This window comes from Myotis nattereri, assembly GCF_964212035.1.
Source record: "Myotis nattereri genome assembly, chromosome: 11".
NCBI classification, from domain to species: Eukaryota; Metazoa; Chordata; class Mammalia; order Chiroptera; family Vespertilionidae; genus Myotis; species Myotis nattereri.
The window spans coordinates 71,311,830-71,334,459 of record NC_138086.1 but is presented as its reverse complement, the minus strand read 5'-3'; the positions used below and the strand labels follow the sequence as shown (position 1 = coordinate 71,334,459).

Sequence of the window (22,630 nt, the reverse complement as noted above, 5' to 3'; positions counted from 1 at the left end):
AACAAGCCTGCCCTGACCGGGTAGCTCGGTTGGAGTGTCGTCCCAGGCACCAAAAGGTTGTGGGTATGATTTCTGGTCACGGCACATACCTAGGTTGTGGGTTCGATTCCTGGTTGCAGTGCATATGCGAGGCAAACAATTGATGAGGCTCTCTCAAATTGATGTCTATTTCTCCTCTTCCTCTCTAAAAAAAAAGTCAATGAAAACATATCCTCAGGCCCTGGTCGGTGTGACTTAGAGCACTGTCCTGTGCACTGGTAGGTTGCAGGTTCGATTCCAGGTCAGGGAACATACCTAAGTTGCGGGTTCAATCCCTGGTCTGGACATGTATGGGAAGCAACCTGTTTCACATTAATATTTCTCTCTCTCTTTCCCGTCCTCCCTCTCTAAAATCAATTTTAAAAAAATACTGTCAGGTGAGAATATTTTTTAATAGGCCAAAAAAAAATTCATTAAACACAATTAACATAGTATATTATAAAAGTGTGCTTTATTAATAAGGAAAATTTAAATATAACCAATACTGAAAATAATGTAACTGGCACAGCCTCAGAGTTCTTTATTAAACAGGCATTTTTTGCTATTCCATGAATAGTTAGCAATGAGCTTATGCAACAAAATAGTGAATATAGAATACAGAATGATAAACCAGAAATGTGGGGTCCTGTGTTTTTTTTTATTAACATGGCGTTTAAAATAAAATCGAACAGAAAACAAGTCATGTTATCCAAAGTATTGAGCTAATTTCATAGTAGCTTCCCTGTTCTGTTAATTAAACTTTGGGACATTGAAACATAATCTAGGGGAGATGAATGCATAGAAAACATCGCTCTATTCATTTATCTCCCAGTCTACAAAAAAAAGAAAACAAGTAATCTTCATGTAGTAAGTTCTCTTCCTACAAGAAAGTTTGCAAAATTGTTAAAGTATTCTAAAATGTGGCTGAAGTTATGCTTTACAACTTCTTGTGTATATATATAAAATCTGGTTCACATTTTAAACCACATTTTCATTATACAAGTAAGACCATAAACATTCTCTAATAAGACCACACTAGCCACAGAATAATTTTACTTGTGTATATATTCTTTAAAACATGTTTCCAAAATGGAATTGATTGGTTAAAAGTCAACTGGTTAAAATTAAACTCTCTAGACATTGGGTTCATGTAGGCTAGAAATGTAAGGCTATACTGCTTTGGTTGAATATAATTCATCTTATGCAGCCAAAAATAAGTCTATAAATTATCGATGAAAATCTGTTCTGGTTGAGTTCATTTTGCACTAAAGCAAATGGCAAAGCCTAATGTACATTTGGCATGGGCAGAAATTACTTTTATCTTTGCATATGATTTTGTTTCTAAAAATTTATTTCTACCATCTTGGAGGAGCCCGATGGGAGCAGATGTCTGAAAGAAAGCTACTAGGGATACCAAATGAAGAACAAAAATAATCTGTGGGGATGTTAAGGACCCCAAATTATTTTTGGTAACATTTTTTTTGTAGTATATGTAAGGTCTTAGACTTTTAGAAGACAACAAGTAAATTAAAATAGCTTTTCAAAAAAACTTTGTGACATTAAATGTCAAAGCCAAATTTTTAAAAATAAAGAATACAGAGAATTGCAAATGAAAAAGGAAGCAGAAGGGGAAAAGTGTTAACGAACTCTTACTTAAAAAAAGATTCCTCCTATTACAGTGACTCAGTTGCCTGTCCTTAAAACCATTGGTTACTGACATTATGCCAAAGAAGTCAAAATGTACTTTATTGCAAAAATATAAAAGGTTTTTAAATTGCATATGATGTTTTATACCATTTCACCAGTAGGCCAAGGCCAGCATATAACTTTTCAAGCCAGGAAAACTTTAAAAGAAAAATGATTAAAATTGTACTTACTATATATATAATGAGTTGTAAAAAGAATGTGATGCCATGCTGTATAGCATGATTCATTGCTGAGTTCCCTCTTACATGGGCACAGTCACTGACATATCATTCTGAGTAAGTCAAAACAAACACAGATCACCTATGATAACATCCTTTAATTATCTTCTTAAACAGATACTTGCAGTATATTACAATCATTTGAATAAACCTTTCAGTCAGTTTTGTGGAGTAGAAAATCATTTTATCAGTATGTCGATATTTTTTATGATCTATTCTTTAGAAAGTGATGTTAAAGCCTTTTGCCTATTAAATCACTACTCTGTTTACTGATACATTGTAAATGTAAAAAAAGGAAAAAACTGGAAATCACAGAAAATGCTTGGCATCTACACAAACACATTCTCAGTGGACTAACCACTACTGTGTAATTTTGTCACTATAGGTCTTCTTGCTCCATACGTTTGCTTCATGCAGTGGGCTCAACAATATCCATGTTTGTTCCAAACAGGGCAACTAATTGTTCTTCGTAGGTGGTGATGTTCCTTTTCATAATTTCCATGCAAGGTCCCAAAAGCCTTTCGAATGCTTGCACATCCATGGCTAAGAAAAGGGGAGATTAAAAGAAAAACGAATAACATTCTTTGAAAATCTACAGAATTTCTGAGTCATTCATGATATTCTGCCTATGTCAATAATGCAATTATTATTAGATAAATACACAAGAAAAAGGCGTAAAGATAAAAATGTTCCACTTGCAAAGGAAGTAGAGTCCCTGGGCAATATGATGTGTAAATGCAAGGTTGGTGGGGGGTCCCTGATCCCGGTTGAGAGAAGAATGAGGGACTGTTAAGGGCAAGGCCTTGAAATAATAAAAAAAAAAATATGATGTCAACACCTAAGTAAATATAAAATCCTCAGAGATGGCAAGGAGTGTTTTCCGTTTCCCTCAGGGTGTACATGCCATGTCTGGAAGACCAAATGTTACCTTTGACAATTTTTACACTCATACCATTGTCTAGTCACTTAAAAATGGCAACCAAAATAATGCTTTTGTCCACTTCTATAACTATGTAAGTCACTGACCTGCCTGTCTCATGCATTTCTAAAAACTAAATTTATAATACACGCATGGAAAATATGATCAGTCTCCATCACAGAACTAACTACAAACTAGAATTCACTTTTTTCTTTTGCCTTTCAAAAAGGTAAAAAGGCAAGGTTTACAAAAATGGAGTGAATGGCCATTCTTGCACTGCTGGCAGCATGTAAACTGGTACAAATAAAAGTGACTTGGCAATATATATCAAAAGCTACAGAAAGAAAACCCACTTCTAAAACCATTTCTAAGGGAAAATCCTATGTATGGAAAAGCAGTCTATACACATCAAAAAGGCCCTCCCTCCAAATGGAGCCAAACCCTCAAAATATTTACCAGCATGTGTGTAGGGCTCGGGGCGAGGAGGGGACACAGGACAGGACATTGAATAGTTTATAATGTGCATATTACCCTAACAGAATGTTAGAGTTTGATGTAATAAAATGAGAATATGCCTTAAGTTATAATGAATGAAAAGAGCAGTTTACAAAATTGTTTAAAAACAGAAAACCATGCCTGGGGCAGGACTATAAGGTGAGGCCATAGCCTGGGTGCAAGTGTCCAGCCTCAGTGACAACGCCCCCCCTCCCCGCCACCCCCCCTTCAGCACAACCCACCGTCTCCACAGCAACTCTCTTTGAGTAATGAAGAAAACTGGAAACTGGGAAATGCAACAAATCAAATGGTCCTCGGCACAATTACAAAGACTGATCCTGTTACAGGAATGGTAATGAATCGGATTGACCTCAAAGGGTATATGGAGGAGGCAATTCTGAGGCCCCTTGATCATAAGAATCTAGATCTAGGCCCTGGCAGGGTAGCTCAGTTGGTTGGAGCAGGTTCAATCTCCGGTCAGGCACATACAAAAATCAACTAATGAACCCATAAATAAGTGGAACAACAAACCGATGTTTCTCTCTCTCTCTCTCTAAAAAAAAATTTAAAAAAATCAATAAATAAAAAAAGAATTTGGATCTAGGTGTGCCATACTTTGCAGATGATGTAAGTACAACAGAAAATGAGCTGTGTCTATCTGGGAAAACCTCCAGAAATCTAGTCCTGTGGGAATTCTTTATAAAGTATATGAAACTGACAACAGTACTGTAGTCTATAAAGGGTTAATACTATAGATTTTATTTCCATATTTGAAAAACATCTTTATCCCCTTGGATTATTAAGAGGTAATCACATAATTATTGTACCTCCACATTGTGTACTGGAATACCTGATTTACTGAAATCATTGTTAGTAAAACTTAAATTCAAATCTATTTTAAAACAAATTTGTAATATATCCTGAGGATCATTTAGAGCAGCGGTTCTCAACCTGTGGGTCGCAACCCCTTTGGCGGTGGAACGACCCTTTCACAGGGGTCGCCTAAGACCATCCTGCATATCAGATATTTACATTACTATTCATAACAGTAGCAACATAACAGTTGTGAAGTAGCAACGAAAATAATTTTATGGTTGGGTCACAACATGAGGAGCTCTATTTAAAGGGCTAGAAGGTTGAGAACCACTGATTTAGAGAGTCTGTTTTGTACAGATTAAAAAATCATTTCAGCAAAATGTTTTGGTCTAGAACTGTTTGAAAGCAAAAGCAATCTATTTTTTGTTTTTCCATTTTCTCATTTTTAGTATTCATTTATTTTCTGGCATAATATAAATGGCAGAAATGTTTATAAGACTTAAAAAAGTTGAATCTCTTAAAAATTAAAATACGGGTGACCACAAAGTCTGGAATTTTTCCTAATTGATCTTGTTTTGTTCTGATCATTAAACTTACCTGCTTTAGTTAAAAAACAAACAAAAAACAGAAAACCCATGCACATAAAAGATGAGAAGGAACTATAAAAACTTCTTAGTTTTTCCTACCTTTTCTTATATCTCAAATTTTCTTTAATGTGAATATAATTTGTTATAGAAAATAATGGGCTTTCACTCACATCACTTTTACTAATATCTCTACTCAGGGAAATTACCTGACATTGTCTACCTTCTCTTTTATCCAAGCATAATACTTTAAAGCAGCGGTTGCCACCGGTGGTCCGTGAAGTCCGAAATGTTGGCGACAGCTGGTTTAAGGAAACCTCTGGAGCAGCAGTCACCAACCGGTGGTCTGTGACCACTGGTGGTCTGTGAAGTCCAAAAGGTTGGCGACCGCTGCTTTAAAGTATGATTAATATTATACTTTAAAACCTTTAAAAAGTGACTTCTCTAAGAGGTTAATTCTGAGGATACTAGCACATCTTAAAAACATTAAAGCTAATTTTTTTCTACTAAACTGTGTATGAATAGTGGCTAATTACTGTTGAATCATTTTTTTTAAAAAGAAAATGTCATCTATATTGATACTACCTGAATTATATTTTTTATTATTAAAGTAAGTTATTTCTCATATTTAAAATCTCATCTTCCAGCTAAAGATGGCATTTCTGCCAAACTACTATATAACATAAGAAGGCAATTAAAAAGCAAAACAATAAGGAAAATTGTACTGTGCTTTGACAATCTAAACATTTGTTTCCTGGGACTATGGTAAGTATTCCCACAGACATTCCAACTTTCCCCACAGAGTTTAATTCACTTCATAAAAATATTGTTTTAGCCTTCTTTTTGAGGAACACAGTGCATGTTGTTTATTTGAGAAGTCAGATATAAAGACTGGTACTCAGAATTCTTATCCTATCCTATATAATAAAAGGCTAATATGCAAATTGACCAAATGGTGGAGTGACTGGTCGCTATAACACGCACTGACCACCAGGGGGCAGACGCTCAACACAGGAGCTGCCCCCTGGTGGTCAGTGTGCTCCCATAGGGGGAGTGCTGCTCAGCCAAAAGCTGGGCTCATGGCTGGCGAGTGCAGCGGTAGTGTCAGGAGCCTCTCCCACCTCTGTGGCAGCGCTAAGGATGTCTGACTGCTGGCTCGAGGAGCCGGCCTAAGCCGTCAGTTGGACATCCCCTGAGGGCTCCTGGACTGCGAGAGGGCACAGTCTGGGCTGAGGGACCCACCCCCCCTCCCCCCCGAGTGCATGCATTTTCGTGCACCAGGCCTCTCCGTCTCCTGCAAACCTCCCACCAAGGACTGAGCCCACAACCCCGACTGGGAATCGAACCGTGACCTTGTTCATAGGTTGATGGTCAACCAGGGTCACTCCAGCTGGGCTATGTAAAATTATTTTTTTAAAAAATGGCTTCCACAAACTGATTTTATAATGCAATGAATGCTTCCTTTGTTATGTTGGGGACCATAAAACCTGTGGACCCTATAAAATAATCTGTACAACATGGATACATAAAATGCAGACACAGCATTTCAACCAGGAGAAGCATGCTCACTGTGGTGAGTCCTACCTAAACATTTGACAGTCCCAATGGCGTGTGCAGAGGCTGCTCGAGGTTTGTTGGTTACCAGGGCAAGTTCTCCGAAGTACTGTCCCCGAGAACACCGCGCGATTTCCACCGCACCGTTCTCTTCCACTTCTGCTTTACCCTGACAAGGTAATTAAAAGCATCAGCTTTTACTCTGTGTGCTGAAAAAACAGAAGTTAACCTTCGTCTAAACATCAAAAAGAAGATTTATTATGTTCCTAGCTAATATGTGGATTTGTTAAAACTCACCTTCCTTTTCATAGTAATTTTCACTTCTCCAGATTCTACAATGAAAAAAGAATCAGCCAAATCTCCCTAGTAAAACAAAAACAGAGAATGAAAATGCAAATTTCGTTGAGAAAAATCCTCTCGCCTATCATAACCCTGAAGTCAGTCCAACCCCAATGTACAGATGATTTGCCTGGAAAGTGAGTCCCATCGAGAACAGGCTTTATTTACCTTCCTAAATAGAGGTTGTAATGATTTCATTTGTAAATTTATTTTAAATAATGTACTCTCTTACCATCGCATTTCTGAGTCATGAAAATATGGCAAATAACGCTGGGGTAAGAATTCCACCCAAGCGTCAGCCCCGATAACGGCACAGATGTTGGAAAAGGCAGCACCATTCCCAGCAGCACCTGCTCAGTCAGCAGGATGGGAAGCAGGTGCTATGCACGCCGTGTTACAAGTAGTAGCATGGTACCCCAAGATAAGCCATGGACTTTCAAAGAGAATACACCCAGACTTATTTGGAAACTGTAGATATGGGTCCTGATGTTTTGACTGCCAGTTAGGGACCAAAGATGCCAGTTTACTGACAATCCACCTCAAGGCCTCAAAAACACTGGGGGCTTTGGGGGCTGGGTGAAAAATGTGAAGGGATTAAGCTAAAACAACAAACAAAAAAATAAAACCCTTAAAAAAAAGAATGTCATTTCTAACTGCATATACATTTTTTCTTGGTGGTGGCTTATTTTTGTTAAGTATATTTTTAATGATTTCAGGAGGAAGGTGGGGGGGGAGAGACAGACAGACATCAATGATGAGAATCATTGATTGGCTGCCTCCTGCACACCCCACACTGGGGATTGAGCCCTCAAACCTAAGCATGTACCCTGACCAGAATCAAGCCTTGACCTTCTGGTTGGTAGGTCGATGCTCAACCACTGAGCCATGCCAGCTGGGCTTGGTGGTGTTTTTGAATAAACTCTGCTTTGATTTCCAATGCTGCCTTCTGAATTAAATAGTATAATATAGAAGACAGTAGATACTGACTTTTCCTGAGCCTCTCAAAGTGATTCTGAAGAAATTTAGGTACTTCAGAACTCTTTAGTATTACAATTCTAGAAATAGAGTATCAGATTACATCACATAATACTGAGTCAAGATTTACTAGTATATTATATAGTATAGATATGTATGCTTATAAATGCTTAATAGACAACTAATACTTCAAAATATCTTTAATAAACTCCAAGTAAAGTGTACATATCTCCTTTCCCTTATCTTTACATCAGGTTTTCATAAGAGCTTCATGTTAACTTTTCAAGTGTTTTGAATCATAGTAGGTCTATCAACTGCTGTGTAATTTAGTTTTCAAAACATGCTCTAAGTCCATGTAAAACTGGTGAAATCGGAGTAAGGTCTATGACCAATGTCAGTTTCCTGGTTTAGATACTGTGCTACAAGTAATGCAAGATGCACTGGAAGAAACTGGGTGAACAGTGCATGGGACTTCTCTGTATTATATCTGCAACTTCCTGTGAAGCTATAATTATGTCAAAATAAAAGGCTAAAATAAAATCATTTCAAAAGTGCTCTGTATTTTTTATCAATTTATATAGCAGAACCTTAGCCCTGTTTTCTAATTTCATTTCACTTTTCCCCAACCCTTCACTGCTCTAATCTGTAAGTGTGTGGGGTGGGGGTGGGGGGGGGGGGACCAGACAGAAATTGATTTACTGATTTGGCTTCTAAAACAATTATTCTTTCCTCTGCCTCACAGACTTCGAATCTTGTTTCACATATACCCAAAGAAAACACTATTTTATTTTTTTTAATCCTCACCTGAGGATATTTTTTCCATTGATTTTTAGACAGAGTAGAAGGGAGGGACAAGGGTGAGAGAGCGGGTAGAGGGGGAGAGGGAGACAGGGAGAGAGATGAGAGAGACACAATGATTTGCTTGCCTCCCAAACAAGCCCAGATGGGCCGGGGATGGACCCTGCAACCAAGGTATGTGCCCTTTAGACTGGGACTTCAGCCCATGACCCTTCAGCCCGTGGGCGATGCTCTAACGCCACTGAGAAAAACCAGCCAGGGCAAGAGAGAATGTTTTAGAAAAACAGTACAACATAATATCTGATAAAAATTACAGAATCTGGCCCTAGCCAGTTTGGCTCAGTGGACAGAACGTCAGCCTGCGGACTGAAGGGTCCTGGGTTCGATTCCGGTTGAGGGCACATGCCTGGATTGTGGGCTCGTCCCCAGTGGGGGGCCTGCAGGAGGCAGCCGATCAATGATTCTCTCTCATCATTGATGTTTCCAGCTCTCTCTCCCTCTCCCTTCCTCTCTGAAATCAATAAAGAAAATTACAGAATTTATTAAAAATCTGTTTAAATCATTTGCTCAATACTCCAAAAATGTAACTAGGAATAAAGTACTATCCATGTGCTTTATTTGTGAACTTCAACTGTCTTCATAAATCCTACTTCTGAGCAGCCCTATTCTCACCAAGGCATGTATTACTACTGTCTCCAAATGGGATCTTAGAAAAGATTTGTGGTTAAATAGCACGTTGGCCCTGATTTAGTATCTGGAAGCCAACACAGTACATGGTACAGTGTGTTCCCTTCTTGGTTAATTTTTTCAGGGAGCAGCCTCAGGTGTCATTGTGAACTGATCATAGAAAATTCTAGTATCTTCCAATGTCCCTTCTGAGTCCTTATTAATCTCACAGAACACTCACCTGTTTTTTCCTCTTATAAATGGCATCTTATTATTCTTTATATACATGTCGTGTACAAATATAAAATTATGCAGAAATCCATTTGATGATTTAAGATATATTCATTAGGAGTTAATTATATAAATAAAAGTATTCAAATAGCTTAATGGCTATAAATGAAACCATTTTTTTAACTGGTCATTGGTAAAAGTAATATTCATTTAATCCATCACTACGTGCTAAATTCATTAAGATATACAATGTATAAGAACCTTTTGGGATAGAACCCTAAACTATATTACGTAAAAAGGATTATACCTGAGCAATGATTTGTTCTCCATCGTTGTATACTTTGGTGCCTATCACATCTACCACTTTCAGGCGTTCAGAAACCTACAAAGGAAAAAAGACTATTAAACAGATTAACTGGGAAATCTTATCTATTTCAGAGGTTTAAAAATTGGTAGCCTAAAAGCCAAATAAACCGAGCAGCATGTGGGTTTGTGTGTGTTATATCAAACATTCAGCCTGCATTTTCACCTGGCAACAATAAACTTTGGCGAAATAGCAGCTGTTTCTTTAGATGGAGCACATGTTCTCCAGTTTACCAAAATCCCATCCTCGGGGCTTGGTTTTTCCTTTTTATGTTGCTTGCCTAGCTCTGAGTGCATTTGGACTTCCAACCCCTGATCTATTTTTACTTAAAGAGATGCTGCTAGAGAAGATCAGCTGCCGATTATGCATTTTGTAATGTAGCCAAAATTTCTGCCAGGCATATACTGACAATACAACAAAGATACTTCAGTAGATGAGTCAGTACTAACCACAAAGTATTTGGCCCAGATGCTGGATGGATGATGCTGCCAGCCGCCAAGACGGGGAGGAGGGGCAGAATAGATTTAGGATGTGAGATTTGAGATGTCTATTAGGTGTCCAAGAGGAAACGCTAAATATGCAATGAGATGAATAAGTCTGGCATTCTAGGGAGGGACCTTGTCCGATGATGTCAATTTTAAAAGACATCAACACACAGTGTTTAAAGCCAGGGGATCTGACAAGTTCACCAAGTGAATAAGAGTAGCCGGAATAAAGTGGCAAAGATGACTGAGAAGAGGAGGCCAGTGAGGACAGGAGGGTTGTTTTTTTGTAATTTGAAGGATTTATTTCTTGGTGAGGGGGAGAATTTTGTTCTATTTTTTGTTTCTTTTCCCTGGTATGTTTATAATAGACACTCATTACATGGAGTTAATATTGACAGTGTGCATTTAGGTCATCTCTCCCTATAAGGTATAATTAGTGGCTACTGCTGACATTTACATGGTTATTTTAAGTCTGCTTTTAGAAAGGGACCACATATACCTCTGCTGTAGATGCTCGCAGGAATCTATTACTTATAAACAATAAAACAAATGCAGTTATAGGTGGTAAAAGAAATACTGAGCTATACAAAAACCATAATTTAATCTTTTAATGAAAATATGGATTTTTTATTCAAAGAAAATTTTGCATAGAAATAAACATTCCTAAGGAAACAGAAGCTTTTAAAACAAAATAAAAACATATACTTACCTCCAAAGATTTAAGGAATGGCAGTGACTCGATAAAATTTTCATACATTTTTCTCTTTTTGGCATTATTTTTTACAATTATTCTCCTGAAGGTTACCCTGTCCTAAAAGCAGAATTTAAAATGTTATTATACTTTTAATGTTACTTAAGATTTTTATTTCTTTAAGCATAAAATATAGAGCATATCATATAAAACGTTATTTTCAGTTTTTTAACGAAGAATCAGTTTATTCAGATTTACCACCATGTAATTAGGCTAACCCCACAAGGTGGCACTGTTGCACCATTTACAAAACTAGATACTAGTACTGTGTTCTTTTCCCCACCTCAACTTTGAGATATAATTAACTTAAAAGTATACAAAGTATTGATTTGATACACTTATACACTGACATGACCAGCACAGCAGAGTTAGTTAAAAGCCTTTATCGCCTCACATAATTAACATTTCTCCTTCGTAGTAAGAACATTTAAGATTCACTTTTAGTAACTTTCAAATATATAATACAATACTGTTAACTATAATCATCACACTATATACTAGATCCCAGAATTTATTCATCTGATAACTGGAATTTTGTAGCTTTTGACAAATATCTTCCCATTTCCTCCACCCTCCGCCCCTGGCAGCCACCACTGTCTCGGTTTCTATGAGTTTGCACTAGCACTCAGTTCTTTTACCATAAATAATACCTTACAGCATTACAAAATCAGTTCAAGAAGGCATGACCAGCATTTTTTTTCTTTTGTTAATCCGCACCTGAGGATATTTTTTCCATTGATTTTTAGAGAGAGTAGAAGGGAGGGAAGGAAAGGGGGAAGGATAGAAACATGGATGTGAGAGAGAGACATCCCCTGATTGCCTCCCAGTGTCCAGGCCAGGGCTGGGGATCAAACCTGCAACCCAGGTATGTGCCCTTGACCAGGAATCAAATCCACAACACTTCAGGGCAGTGGCCAACACTCTAACCATTGAGAAACACTGGCCAGCATGATCAGCATTTATGAGGCATAATTGACATGTAACGTGAGTTTCAGGTGTAAAACATGATTCAATATTTGTATATATTGCAAACTGATCACCACAATAAGCTTAGTTAATATCCGTCACTTTACATAGTTAAAAAAACTTTTTCTTTGTAATGAGAACTTTAACAAACTACTCCTGCAGCAACTTTCTTCTTTCATTGTTTGATATACATTTTAAATCATTTTTTATTTTTCAATTACACCGGACAATACAATATCATATTACTTTCAGATGTACACTCCAGTCATTAGTCATTGTAATCAGTGGTCACCAACCAGTGGACCTCAGACCACTGGTGTCTGTGAGGTCCGAAAGGTTGGCGACCGCTGCATTATATGACTTACTAAGTGATCATCCCGATAAATCTGGTGCCCATCTAACACCATACATAGTTACTAGAATATTATATTCTCTTTGCTATACTTTACATCCCCATGACTATTCTGAAACAACCAATTTTCTTAACCCCTTTGTCTTTTTTACCTGTCTTTCCAGTACCCCTCCCATCTGAAAATTGTCAAAATGTTTTCTATTTATGAGTCTGTTTCTGTTCTGCTTGTTTGCTTACTTTGTTTTTTTAGATTCAATTGCTGATATATATATATTTATTGCCTTAACTGCCATTTTATTATTCACATTTTTTAAACATTAAAAAAGATGTTGACTTTTTTGAGAGAGAGGAAGGAAGAGGGAGAGAAACATCGATATGAGAGCATAAAATTGATTTTCTGCCTCCTACACGCCCCTTATAGGGGATAGAGCATGCAACCTGGGCATGTGCCCTGACTGGCAATCGAATTGGCAACCTTTTGATCCACAGGTTGATGCCCAACCGAGACACACCAGCCAGGGCAGTTCATATATTCCACCACCACCACCCCCTTCTTGAAGAAGACCCTTTCACATTTCATGTAATACTGCTTTGGTAGTGATGAATTCCTTTAGCTTTTTCTTGTCTGGAAAGCTCTTTGTATAACCTTTGATTCTAAATGATAACTTTGGTAGGTAGAGTAGTATTGGTTGTAGGTCCTTGTTTTTCATCACTTTGAATATTTCTTGCCAATCCCTTCTGGTCTGTAAAGTTTCATTTGAGAAATCACCTGACAGTCTTATGGGAACTCTCTTGTAGGTAATAACTGCTTTTCTCTTCTTTTAAGATTCTCTGTCTTTAACATTTTGCATTTTAATTATGTTGTGCCTCTTTGGGTTCATCTTATTTGGGACTTTCTGCACTTCCTGGACTTGTATGTCTACTTCCTTCACGAGGTTAGGGAAGTTTTCTGTCACTATTTTTTCAAACAGATTTTCAGTTTCTTGCTCTCTCTGTTCTCCTTCCGGTACTCCCCATGATGCGAATATTGGTGTGCTTGAAGTTGTCAGAGAGGTTCCTTACCCTATGCACATCCTCCCCACCCCGTTTGCTGTTCTGATTGAGTGGTTTTTGTCTCCTTATATTCCAAATTACTGATTTGATCCTCGGCTTCAACTACTCTACTGTTGATTACCGGTAAATTATTCATTTCAGTTTGGGTATCCTTCATTTCTGACTGGTTCTTTTTTTTATGGTTTGCATGTCCTCTTTTATGCTGATGAAGCACTCACTAAGTTCACCGAGCATTCTTATAACCAGTGTTTTTAACTCTGCATCTAGCAGATTGCTTGTCTCTATTTTAATTAGTTCTTTTTTAAAGGAGCTTTGTTTTCTTCTTTCATCTGGGAGGTGTTTCTTTGTATTCTCATTTTGGCAGCTTCCTTGTGTTTGTTTCTATCAGTTTGGTAGAGCTGCTTCGTCTCTCAGGCTTGGTGGCCTCATGTAGTAGAAGTCCCATAGGGTCCAGTGGCACAGCTTTCCTCAATCACCCAAGCTGGGCACGCGGGTGCACCCTCCTGTCCCCCATGTGGGCTGTGTATACCTTCCTGTTGTAGTTGAGCCTTGATTGCTATTGGCATGTCAATGGGAGGGATTTACCCCCAGGCTCATTGGCTGCAAGGACTGACTACGACCACTGCCCACCAACCACCATGGAGGATCAGCTGTGTGGGTGCCTACCTCACAGAGCAGGGCTTAATCCAGTGGGGTTCTGGTGCCTGCTGAGTCTGCCCCTTGAGTGTGCCACTTGTAGAGGTGGTTGGGTGGTGCTCTGATGTCCTGTGGGTGCACTGGCTCTGGGGCCTCCAGGGAAGTGCAGGCCAAGGTCAGCCACTGCCTATGTTTTGCCCACAGATTACAATACGGTCAAACCTCGCTTCTCGAACATCTCCCACCTAGAACAATTTGGTTCTCGACTAAGAGGTTTACACAAATGTCTTGGTTGTCGACCAAAACTTAACAGTTTTCGACCTGACAACCCTTTCATGCTGATACCTCAGCATCGCAAAAAGCATCTCTCGGGCGATAAAGGAGAGATGCTTTTGTTGCTGGCGAAATCAATGGTTAGTACAATTTTAAAACATAATGCTGCTAAGGGTGTGAAAGTGCTCACAAAACAACAATCACAGGCAATTGAATAGGTAGAAAATCTGTTGTTTGGATAAATGAAAAGCAGTTAACCAGTAACAGCATTTCGGAGGCAGTGATACGTTAAAATTTTGTTTAAGGCTAGCAGGGATGGTTCTGTATACTTGAGAAGTTTTAATTGTAGATTAAACAGTACATTAGACATGTATTGCATATGAGAAAGGTTAAAACAGAAAATCATTTGGGGGTCTGGGATGGATTATTCCAATTTACATTATTTCTCTACTGGGAAAGAATGATTCGGTTTTCAAACAATTCGCCTCTCGAACAGCCATCTGAGCAAATTAAGTTTGAGAAGTGAGGTTCCATTGTCCTTACACAGAAAGCTATGTCAAGAAATAGCACTGAACGCTTTGGTTGTTTGTTTGTTGTGTGGCTGGCTGGTTAAAAGGGAATAAAAGAGGACCATTTTGGATCTGAGTGTCTTTTCCCAGGAAGAGTACATTCAGCACCTGACTTGACTGGGGAAAACGACATGAAGATTTCACTCAGCCTGGTCTTAGTGCCCAACCTTTCAGCATCCAGTAGTTGCTTAGTGAAATCCCCTGGTGCCTGGTGATCCCAAATAAACCCACCTATTCAAAATAAAATACTGTCTCTACCTGGTTGTTGTCATAATGCTTTTTACAAATAACACCGAGCTCAAAGAAATATGTCACTCACCAAACCCCACAGAGCACCAGGAGAGGTAGCAGTGATTGTAGCTGCTCTGGGTGTGTTGTACATTAAGGCCAGTTCTCCAAAGCTCCCACGATTATCATAGTTACCAACACATCTTCCAACACCATCACATTTCACATAAATATCGAATGTTCCTCTGTTGGACACAGGGAAAATAAGAGGCAAAAGTAATTCAGGTAAAACCTCATTCCAATAAAACCCGATATGAGAGAAAAGCCCTGTGTGTGCAATAAAATTTCATTCCCAACCTCCCTTTCCCCTCCAATGACAATAAGCAGTAAAAGGGCATTAACATATGCCAGGGACACCAACTGGTCCACACAAGCATGAAGGAACCATCAACTAGACAAGGGTGAGGAGCATACTTGTGCCTGCTGGGGATAATGAGGCAAAACAATACAAATTTGAGGTAATAAAATAAATGCTAAAAATATAACTAAGAGCAACCAAGCAGTATATGCATAGACTGCTATCTGAGAGAATGTATATGAAAATGCTGACTACAGTTATCTGTGAGCATGGGAACAGTGAAAGATTCCAGGGACATTAATTCTCTCATTAAAAAGTTTCTGTTTCTAAAATGAACATGTATTACTTTTGAGATCAGAAGAAAGTAACTATATATATGTATGTATATATATAAAATAGTTCTAACAACTTGGTCAATCACTACTGTACAGTACTTGTGAAGGTCTTTTATCATCGAGGAAGGGCTGGCGAACTGTGGCCCACACACTGGATACCTGCTTTCGCAGATAGTTTTACTGGACACAAACACATGGGTTTATGCGTAACCGATAGCTGATTTGGGCTGTGGCAACAGAGTTGAGTAGCTGCAACAGAGGCCACAAGGCCCACAAAGCCTAACAAATTTACATCATCTGGCCCTTTACTTTACATCAAACCCTAAACTAAGAAAAAGCATAAAACATGGCAGAAATTCAGACTAAATACCTGATCAGACTAAATACTGATAAGTTTCTCTGTGCTTATCTTTTAGTTGGAGTTCTTTTGCTAGGCGAACAAGCCTCATTTTGCATGCTACTGAACTACATACGTCCAGATCCTATATTTTCATGAACTACACTCTTCTGTGGAGGGCTGGAGAACAAGGCTTCAAGGCTTGCTGAAGCGCCTGTGATGGCAAATGGTTCTTTGGCTTTATCTTATTGGTTAAAGCGGTGATGGCGAACCTTCTGAGCTCAGCGTGTCAGCATTTTGAAAAACCCTAACTTAACTCTGGCGGTGCCGTGTCACATATAGAAATTTTTTGATATTTGCAACCATAGGAAAACAAAGACATATTTTTGATATTTATTTTATATACTTAAAGGCCATTTAACAAAGAAAAAACAACCAAAAATAATGAGTTCGCGTGTCACCTCTGACATGTGTGTCATAGGTTCGCCATCACTGGGTTAAAGCCTAACACAGACGCAAAAGGGACTGCTTTTATTAAAAGATGGATTAGGAATGGTAAAAATACAATACAAACAAAAACGTAAAATAATAGAGAAAGATATTAATGAGTAAGGAAAGGAATACTGACTTTTAATACAATTCACAGACAGAATGGCTGTTTCAAGGATACCATCTAGAATTTTTTCATGAATAATTATTTTTCACGTATAGATTGATCCTTCTATTTCAGACTATTTACACTTTTGCACTAAAACTGTTCTCTACATTTTCTACTTTGAATAAGATAAAATATACAATAAACGTGCTGATGAGAAAGAAAGTAAGCAATAGTCCGGTTGAAATCACGAATCTAACATCTGTTAAAATACTGTGTGCTGCTTTTTTATATAGATCCCTTCCCCGATAATGTGAGGCCTCAGGCATGGAAAGAACACAAGAGACCTGGCGGCGGGGTTGGCTCTACACCCATCATCTGGGCGATCTTAACCTACTCACGTCACTTCTGTGTGCCTGGGAGTTTTCACCTGCCAAATGGGTGACTAGGATCTACCTGAAAAGGATGTGCTACAGACAAACGTAAGGGAATTATTATAGTCACACTACCTACTAAGAGAAGATTAATCCTGTACTGTATGTGGGGTTCTAATATGCCCCTACAATTAAATACAAGTAAACAGTTGAATACATTTCTGAGGTGTTTCACTGATGAAAGCCATTAATGATACCAAAACCACGACTTTAACTTACATAGGAGACAAGTGGTTCTGTTCTGTTCTAAAATCAGACTCCACCGCAGCTCTAGCTACGACTGCCTAAGGTCACGGGAGCATGTGGGATGAGGGAATGGAGGCATCAGTGAAAACCCTTGATTCAGAGAGCAGCACTGCTGAGTTACGAAAGGCAGCACCCAGAGTCAGGATCAAGGCATGAGGACTGAGCAGGCAGATGGCGAATCATTTTCCGCAAGGCTTCCGAGTTGAACACAGTTGTACCCAGAGAAGCAAATGTGATCCAATAAATCAGGCTGGAGACGATCTGTGTCCCACACAATGTGAGAAGGGCTGGGGATACCAACTGTCTCATGAACACGTCATCATCGCTTTACAAAAGTGAAGAAATACAGACTCCGTTCAGACTGCTATTACATTTTAGAACTCTTACCTAATTACCCCTAAAAGCATCCAGAGCGGGGTTACAGTGCCTATTAGGTAGTAATCAGAGTAAAGAGGCAAAAGCAACTATGTATTAATTTGCTATCATTATAACAATTGAAATTTTACATGAGAGGTTCGTTACATTTCAGTAGGGAAGTTATGCAAAACTTACCTATCGATTACGTAAAAGTTGTCACCATCATCACCTTGATCAATTACGTGTTCCCCTTCTTTGACCAATTTTTCAAACATGGCATCTAATACCTGAGACATCTGCTCCTATTTTTTTTTAAAAGAAAAGATATAATCTTTATGTTTATCTAGAACATGTTTTCCTAAGTAATCATAATTAGTTTTATATTTCTGTGAACAAGTGCAAAGAATTGGAAATATCACCACTGCTATTAAGTCATGTCAAAAAAGAAACAACAGTCTTTCTGATCACATACAGAGATGATTAAATATTTACTCTCATATTCAATATCTAAATGAAAGTAATTATAATTAGTCTATTTCAGAATATTTGCAATTATCACCACTTTAACATGAAAAATCAACCACCAAACCACATAAACTTTGTGAAATACAATCTTAGCAACTAAAATGACCAGGTTAAGCAAGGAACTATTGCAAATTTCTTAGGGGGGCGGGGGAGGGATACAAGTGGAAAGCACAGACTGAAGAAACAAGATGCTCTGGATGAAAAACACGAACAGACCACATGTGACTCTTCCTTTTGAACATTTCACAGGCAATATGAAGGTATGAATACACACAGTATAGAGTATGGGAAGGGGAAACTGATGGAGGTGAGATTTCTATAGCACAGGTGAGCTAAATGGCAGGTGGCAGAGAGAGGGCACAGCCCAAAGTTGGGTAGCTGGGCCTGCAGCGTGAAGGGGTCAACCAACTGTCAGGGCACCATCAGGCTGGAAAACACCTGGCTGGGTCAGGATGGGACTGATTCACCAACACTTAATTTCCCTTTTCTGTTTGTTTGTTTTGTTAATCCTCACCCGAGAATATCTTTCCATTGATTTTTCCCTCCCATTGATTTTTAGAGAGAGTGGAAGGGAGGGGGAGAGACACAGAGAGAGAAACATCAATGTGAGAGAGACACACTGAATGGTTGCCTCCTGCACGCATCCCGACCAGGGGGCATCAGGTCAACGCTCTATCCGCTGAGCCAAACCAGCTAGTTTCCTTTTTGTTGTTGTTGTTTGTTATAGCCATTTATATGGGTAAACTGGTTTTGATTTGCATTTCCCTAACGACTAACCATGTTGAAATTTTTTCATGTGCTTCTTGGTCATTTGTATATATATTCTTTGGAGAAATATCTATGCCTATACTTTGCCCATTTTTGAGTTGAGTTGCTTCTCTTTTTGTTGCTGAATTGTAAGAGTTCTTTATATATTCTGGATACCAAGTCCTTATCATACATATGATTGGCAAATATTTTCTCCCATTATGTAAGTTGTCTTTTCACTTTTTAAAAAATAATGTCCTTGGATGCACAATTTTATTATTATGAAATCTAGTTTATCTTTTTTTTCTTTTCTTACTCCTGTTTTTTTGGCATCTAAGGATCCACTGCTAGACCCAAGGTCATGAAGAAAACCTCTGTGTTCTTGTCTAAGAGTTTCATAGTTTTAGAGTTTACATGTAGGTCTTTGATCCACTTTGAGTTAATTTTTATATATGGAATGAAGTAGGAGTTAAACTTTGTTCTTTTATGTGTGGATATTCATTTGTTGAAGAGACTACTCTTTCATTATTGAATGGTCTTCAAATTCTTGTTGAAATCAAATAGTCATAGATGTATAAGTTTATTTCTAGACTCTCCATTATCCCATTGTTCTATATGTCTATCCCTATGCCAGTAACACATTGTTTTTTTCTGTTTTCTTTTTAAAATATATTTTTATTGATTTCAGAGAGGAAGGAGAGGGAGAGAGAGAGAAACATCAATGATGAGAGAGAACCATTGATAGGCTATCTCTTGCATGCCCCCTACTGAGGATCGAGCCCACAACCCGGGCATGTGCCCTTGATTGGAATCGAACCTGAGACCCTTCAGTCCGCAAGCTGATGCTCTATCCATTGAACCAAACCAACTAGGGCAGTAGTGACACATTGTTTTGATTACTGTAGCTTTGCAATAAAAGTTTGGAAACTGGCAAGTGTATCTTTTAAATTGTTCTTTTTCAATATTATTTTGCTATTGAGGCCCCCTTATTATATATACAATTTTAATACATTAAGACAACAAAATGTTAATGTTTTCATGATTTAGCTTCATAATACATCTTACCAATTTTAGCTTTTACAAATAAATTAATGCTAATAAAAATATTTTTAAAAGAAGATTATGGGATCTCTATAAATACAGACATATGACTAAGTAAAAAAAAAAAAAAAGATCTGGGCAGAACACTGTGTAGAGTTTCCTGCCACCAATATTTTAAAAAGGTTATACTTACAGATACATAGCACAGCCCTGGAAAAACGCACGATAAAGCTAACAGAACCTGGCTCCTGAGGAAGTGGGCTGCTGGGCGGCAGGGGTGACGGAGATCTCCTTTCACTGACCGCTCTTTTGTTGCTTTAGGGTTTCTACTCCTTCGTTCTTTTGGAGTTTCTGTAAACTGTGTACGTATACTGATGGAACATGTTTCATTCCTTAAAAACCCAATTCTCCATTTAAACAGAGAACGTAACATTGCATCTTCATGTGAGCTAAGAAACACTGCTGGGAGGGCCATGCTGATGGGTACAGGAAGTGGTGTTCTCGCCTGCCCTGGGTCTCTGTGTGAGCTCCGGCACCTCTTCCTGAAACAGCAGCCAGGGCTGAAGAGGATGCCGAGGCGGCAGTAAAACGGTGCTTTCTCAATGTGGTGCTAATTGACCCCACAGGGGCCATTTTACCCAAATGCATTCACCAGCCAGGCAACATATGGTCACCTATCAAAATTATAACATTTGATTAAGTGGTTTACTAATATTTTGTTTCCCTTACTGTTTATATTTCAACTCTTTTAGGGCAGATGGAGGGGTAATATTACTTCTATTGATCAGCTCTGGCTGTAAATGTCAAATGGAGACATAGCTGAAAAACACGGCTATAGAAAGTATTTTTGCTATCTTTGAATTAGCTGCATTTTAAAACATAAAGCTTAAGAATGCATATAAGGCTATATAAAAAAGTCATTCCTGAAAAAATACAGCACAATTAATTCTTCCAGAACTTCTCTATGTGACAGGTGTCTGTTCTAGTCAATCAAAATGTAATTTCCCCATAATTATGCACAGACTGGGAAGAACTTAGGAAATAGTTAATATGCAGAGGCTTAGCACAATGACTGACAACTACTGTAGGCAATCCACATATTATTCTCCTACAGAATGCAGTTTCAAGGCTGAGCTCAGTAAAAGGGCTCCGACTCAAATAAAAGTAACAATTTAGTGGGGCTGGCATGGCTCAGTGGTTGAGCACTGACCTATGAACCAGGAGGTCACAGTTCAATTCCCGGTCAGGGCACATGCCTGGGTTGCGGGCTCGATCCCAGTGTGGGGCGTGCAGGAGGCAGCCGATCAATGGTTCTCTCTCATCATTGATGTTTCTATCTCTCTCTCCCTCTTCCTTCCTCTCTGATATTAATAAAAATATATTTTTAACAAATAACAATTTACTCTCCATTAATGAAAGAGATTATCCTATAGCTTAGGAAAATTATTTCAGTTTGCCTCATATTAGAAATATTTCAGGAGAAAAATGGCCTACTGAGTTGAGCATTAAAATATTCATGAAAAGAATATCTTCAAAGAGACTAATAATTATAAATGCTGTGCTTAGCACATGAATATAAAGCACTCCAAGGAAGAATGTTCTGAGGCCTAGGAGGTGCAAGATTTTCAGGATAAACAATGACTTCAGGAAATGCAAATGAGATAGTAGACACGAAGCCAAGATTATTGTTCTTGTTCGTCAGTAATGACTGTTTCCTGTTCCTCTGGGGAGTTTTCTTCCCATCATTCCAGCTAGACACTGGGAGTCATCCCAGACTCTTCCGTCAGGTCCCAATTTATTCGATCAGCAAGTACCAGCTCCTGCTAATTCTGACTATTTTGTGAAACCATCCCTTTTCCCCTTCCCTAGTTGGGTCCATTTCTTCTCCCTGGATCATAGCACTGTTTCCCCCACCGAGCTCCATTCCTTTGTCCTTGCCCTGTCACTCTCCCGTCTTTAACTCAACCCTCTACGAGGCCACCACCATGACCTTAGACACATCTGATTGTCACATCCTCTGCTTAAAATGTTCAGTTGTGCCTGCCCACTGTGTCCAGTACGTGCCCCATGCTACAGCGAGGCATTCAGGAATGGTCACACAGCACACGTCTGAGCTCCCACCTCTGGATGTCTCCCACTTGAGGCTCCAGTGCTAACACTCTGTACTTTTCTTCAACTGGCAGTCTCCTACTCATTTCCTGAGGTGGCTTCTCCAGCCTCCTGAACCCTCGGGTGAGGCTAAGAGACCCTCATCCTCTCTTAGTGCCCTGACCGTGGCACAGCATTTATCATGTTTTACCCCAACTGCTCTGTATGCGTATTTGAACCCCTCCTTGATTTTCGTTCCAAGAGGACAGTACCACGTCTAACTCTTTCTGTGGCCTTCAACACTTTAGACAGGCCTTGGGGCACAGTGGGTAGTCAAGGAATTGAACTGAAAGAAGTTGCTGCATTATAAGCAGAGTATAGGCATTGAACATGTAATTCAAATAAATGCATTTGGGTTATTGTAAAAAAAATGTATACCATAAAAACTAGAAAGCTACTTGAAATAAGAGCTTAACCTAAGGTCTTCAATCTGCCAAGTTTGAGGATAAGTTTCTTGTTACATACAGGTGGTAATTTGCTGAGAAGAATTAACTTTTACTTATTTATATT

The 22,630-nt window shown here is 38.7% G+C and overlaps 1 protein-coding gene and 1 pseudogene across 2 annotated transcripts in view; one reads left to right on the top strand and one right to left on the bottom strand.

Moving 5' to 3' along the window:
• Positions 1-468: 468 nt before the first annotated feature.
• The window catches only part of PRKAR2B (protein kinase cAMP-dependent type II regulatory subunit beta), a 75,107-nt gene continuing 52,945 nt past the window's right edge, over positions 469-22,630 (bottom strand). The window contains exons 5-11 of the mRNA XM_081101798.1: positions 17,855-17,961; positions 15,089-15,242; positions 10,879-10,980; positions 9,628-9,702; positions 6,609-6,674; positions 6,342-6,480; positions 469-2,486 (exon numbers count right to left, since the gene is read on the bottom strand). Of these exons, the coding sequence (XP_080957924.1) occupies positions 2,353-2,486; positions 6,342-6,480; positions 6,609-6,674; positions 9,628-9,702; positions 10,879-10,980; positions 15,089-15,242; positions 17,855-17,961 (777 nt within the window). The 3' untranslated portion in view covers positions 469-2,352. The remainder of the gene's footprint in view (positions 2,487-6,341; positions 6,481-6,608; positions 6,675-9,627; positions 9,703-10,878; positions 10,981-15,088; positions 15,243-17,854; positions 17,962-22,630) is intronic.
• Positions 3,665-4,112, top strand: LOC308527279 (6-pyruvoyl tetrahydrobiopterin synthase-like; annotated as a pseudogene). The gene is made up of 2 exons: positions 3,665-3,788; positions 3,962-4,112. The product of its transcript is annotated as a 6-pyruvoyl tetrahydrobiopterin synthase-like (transcript).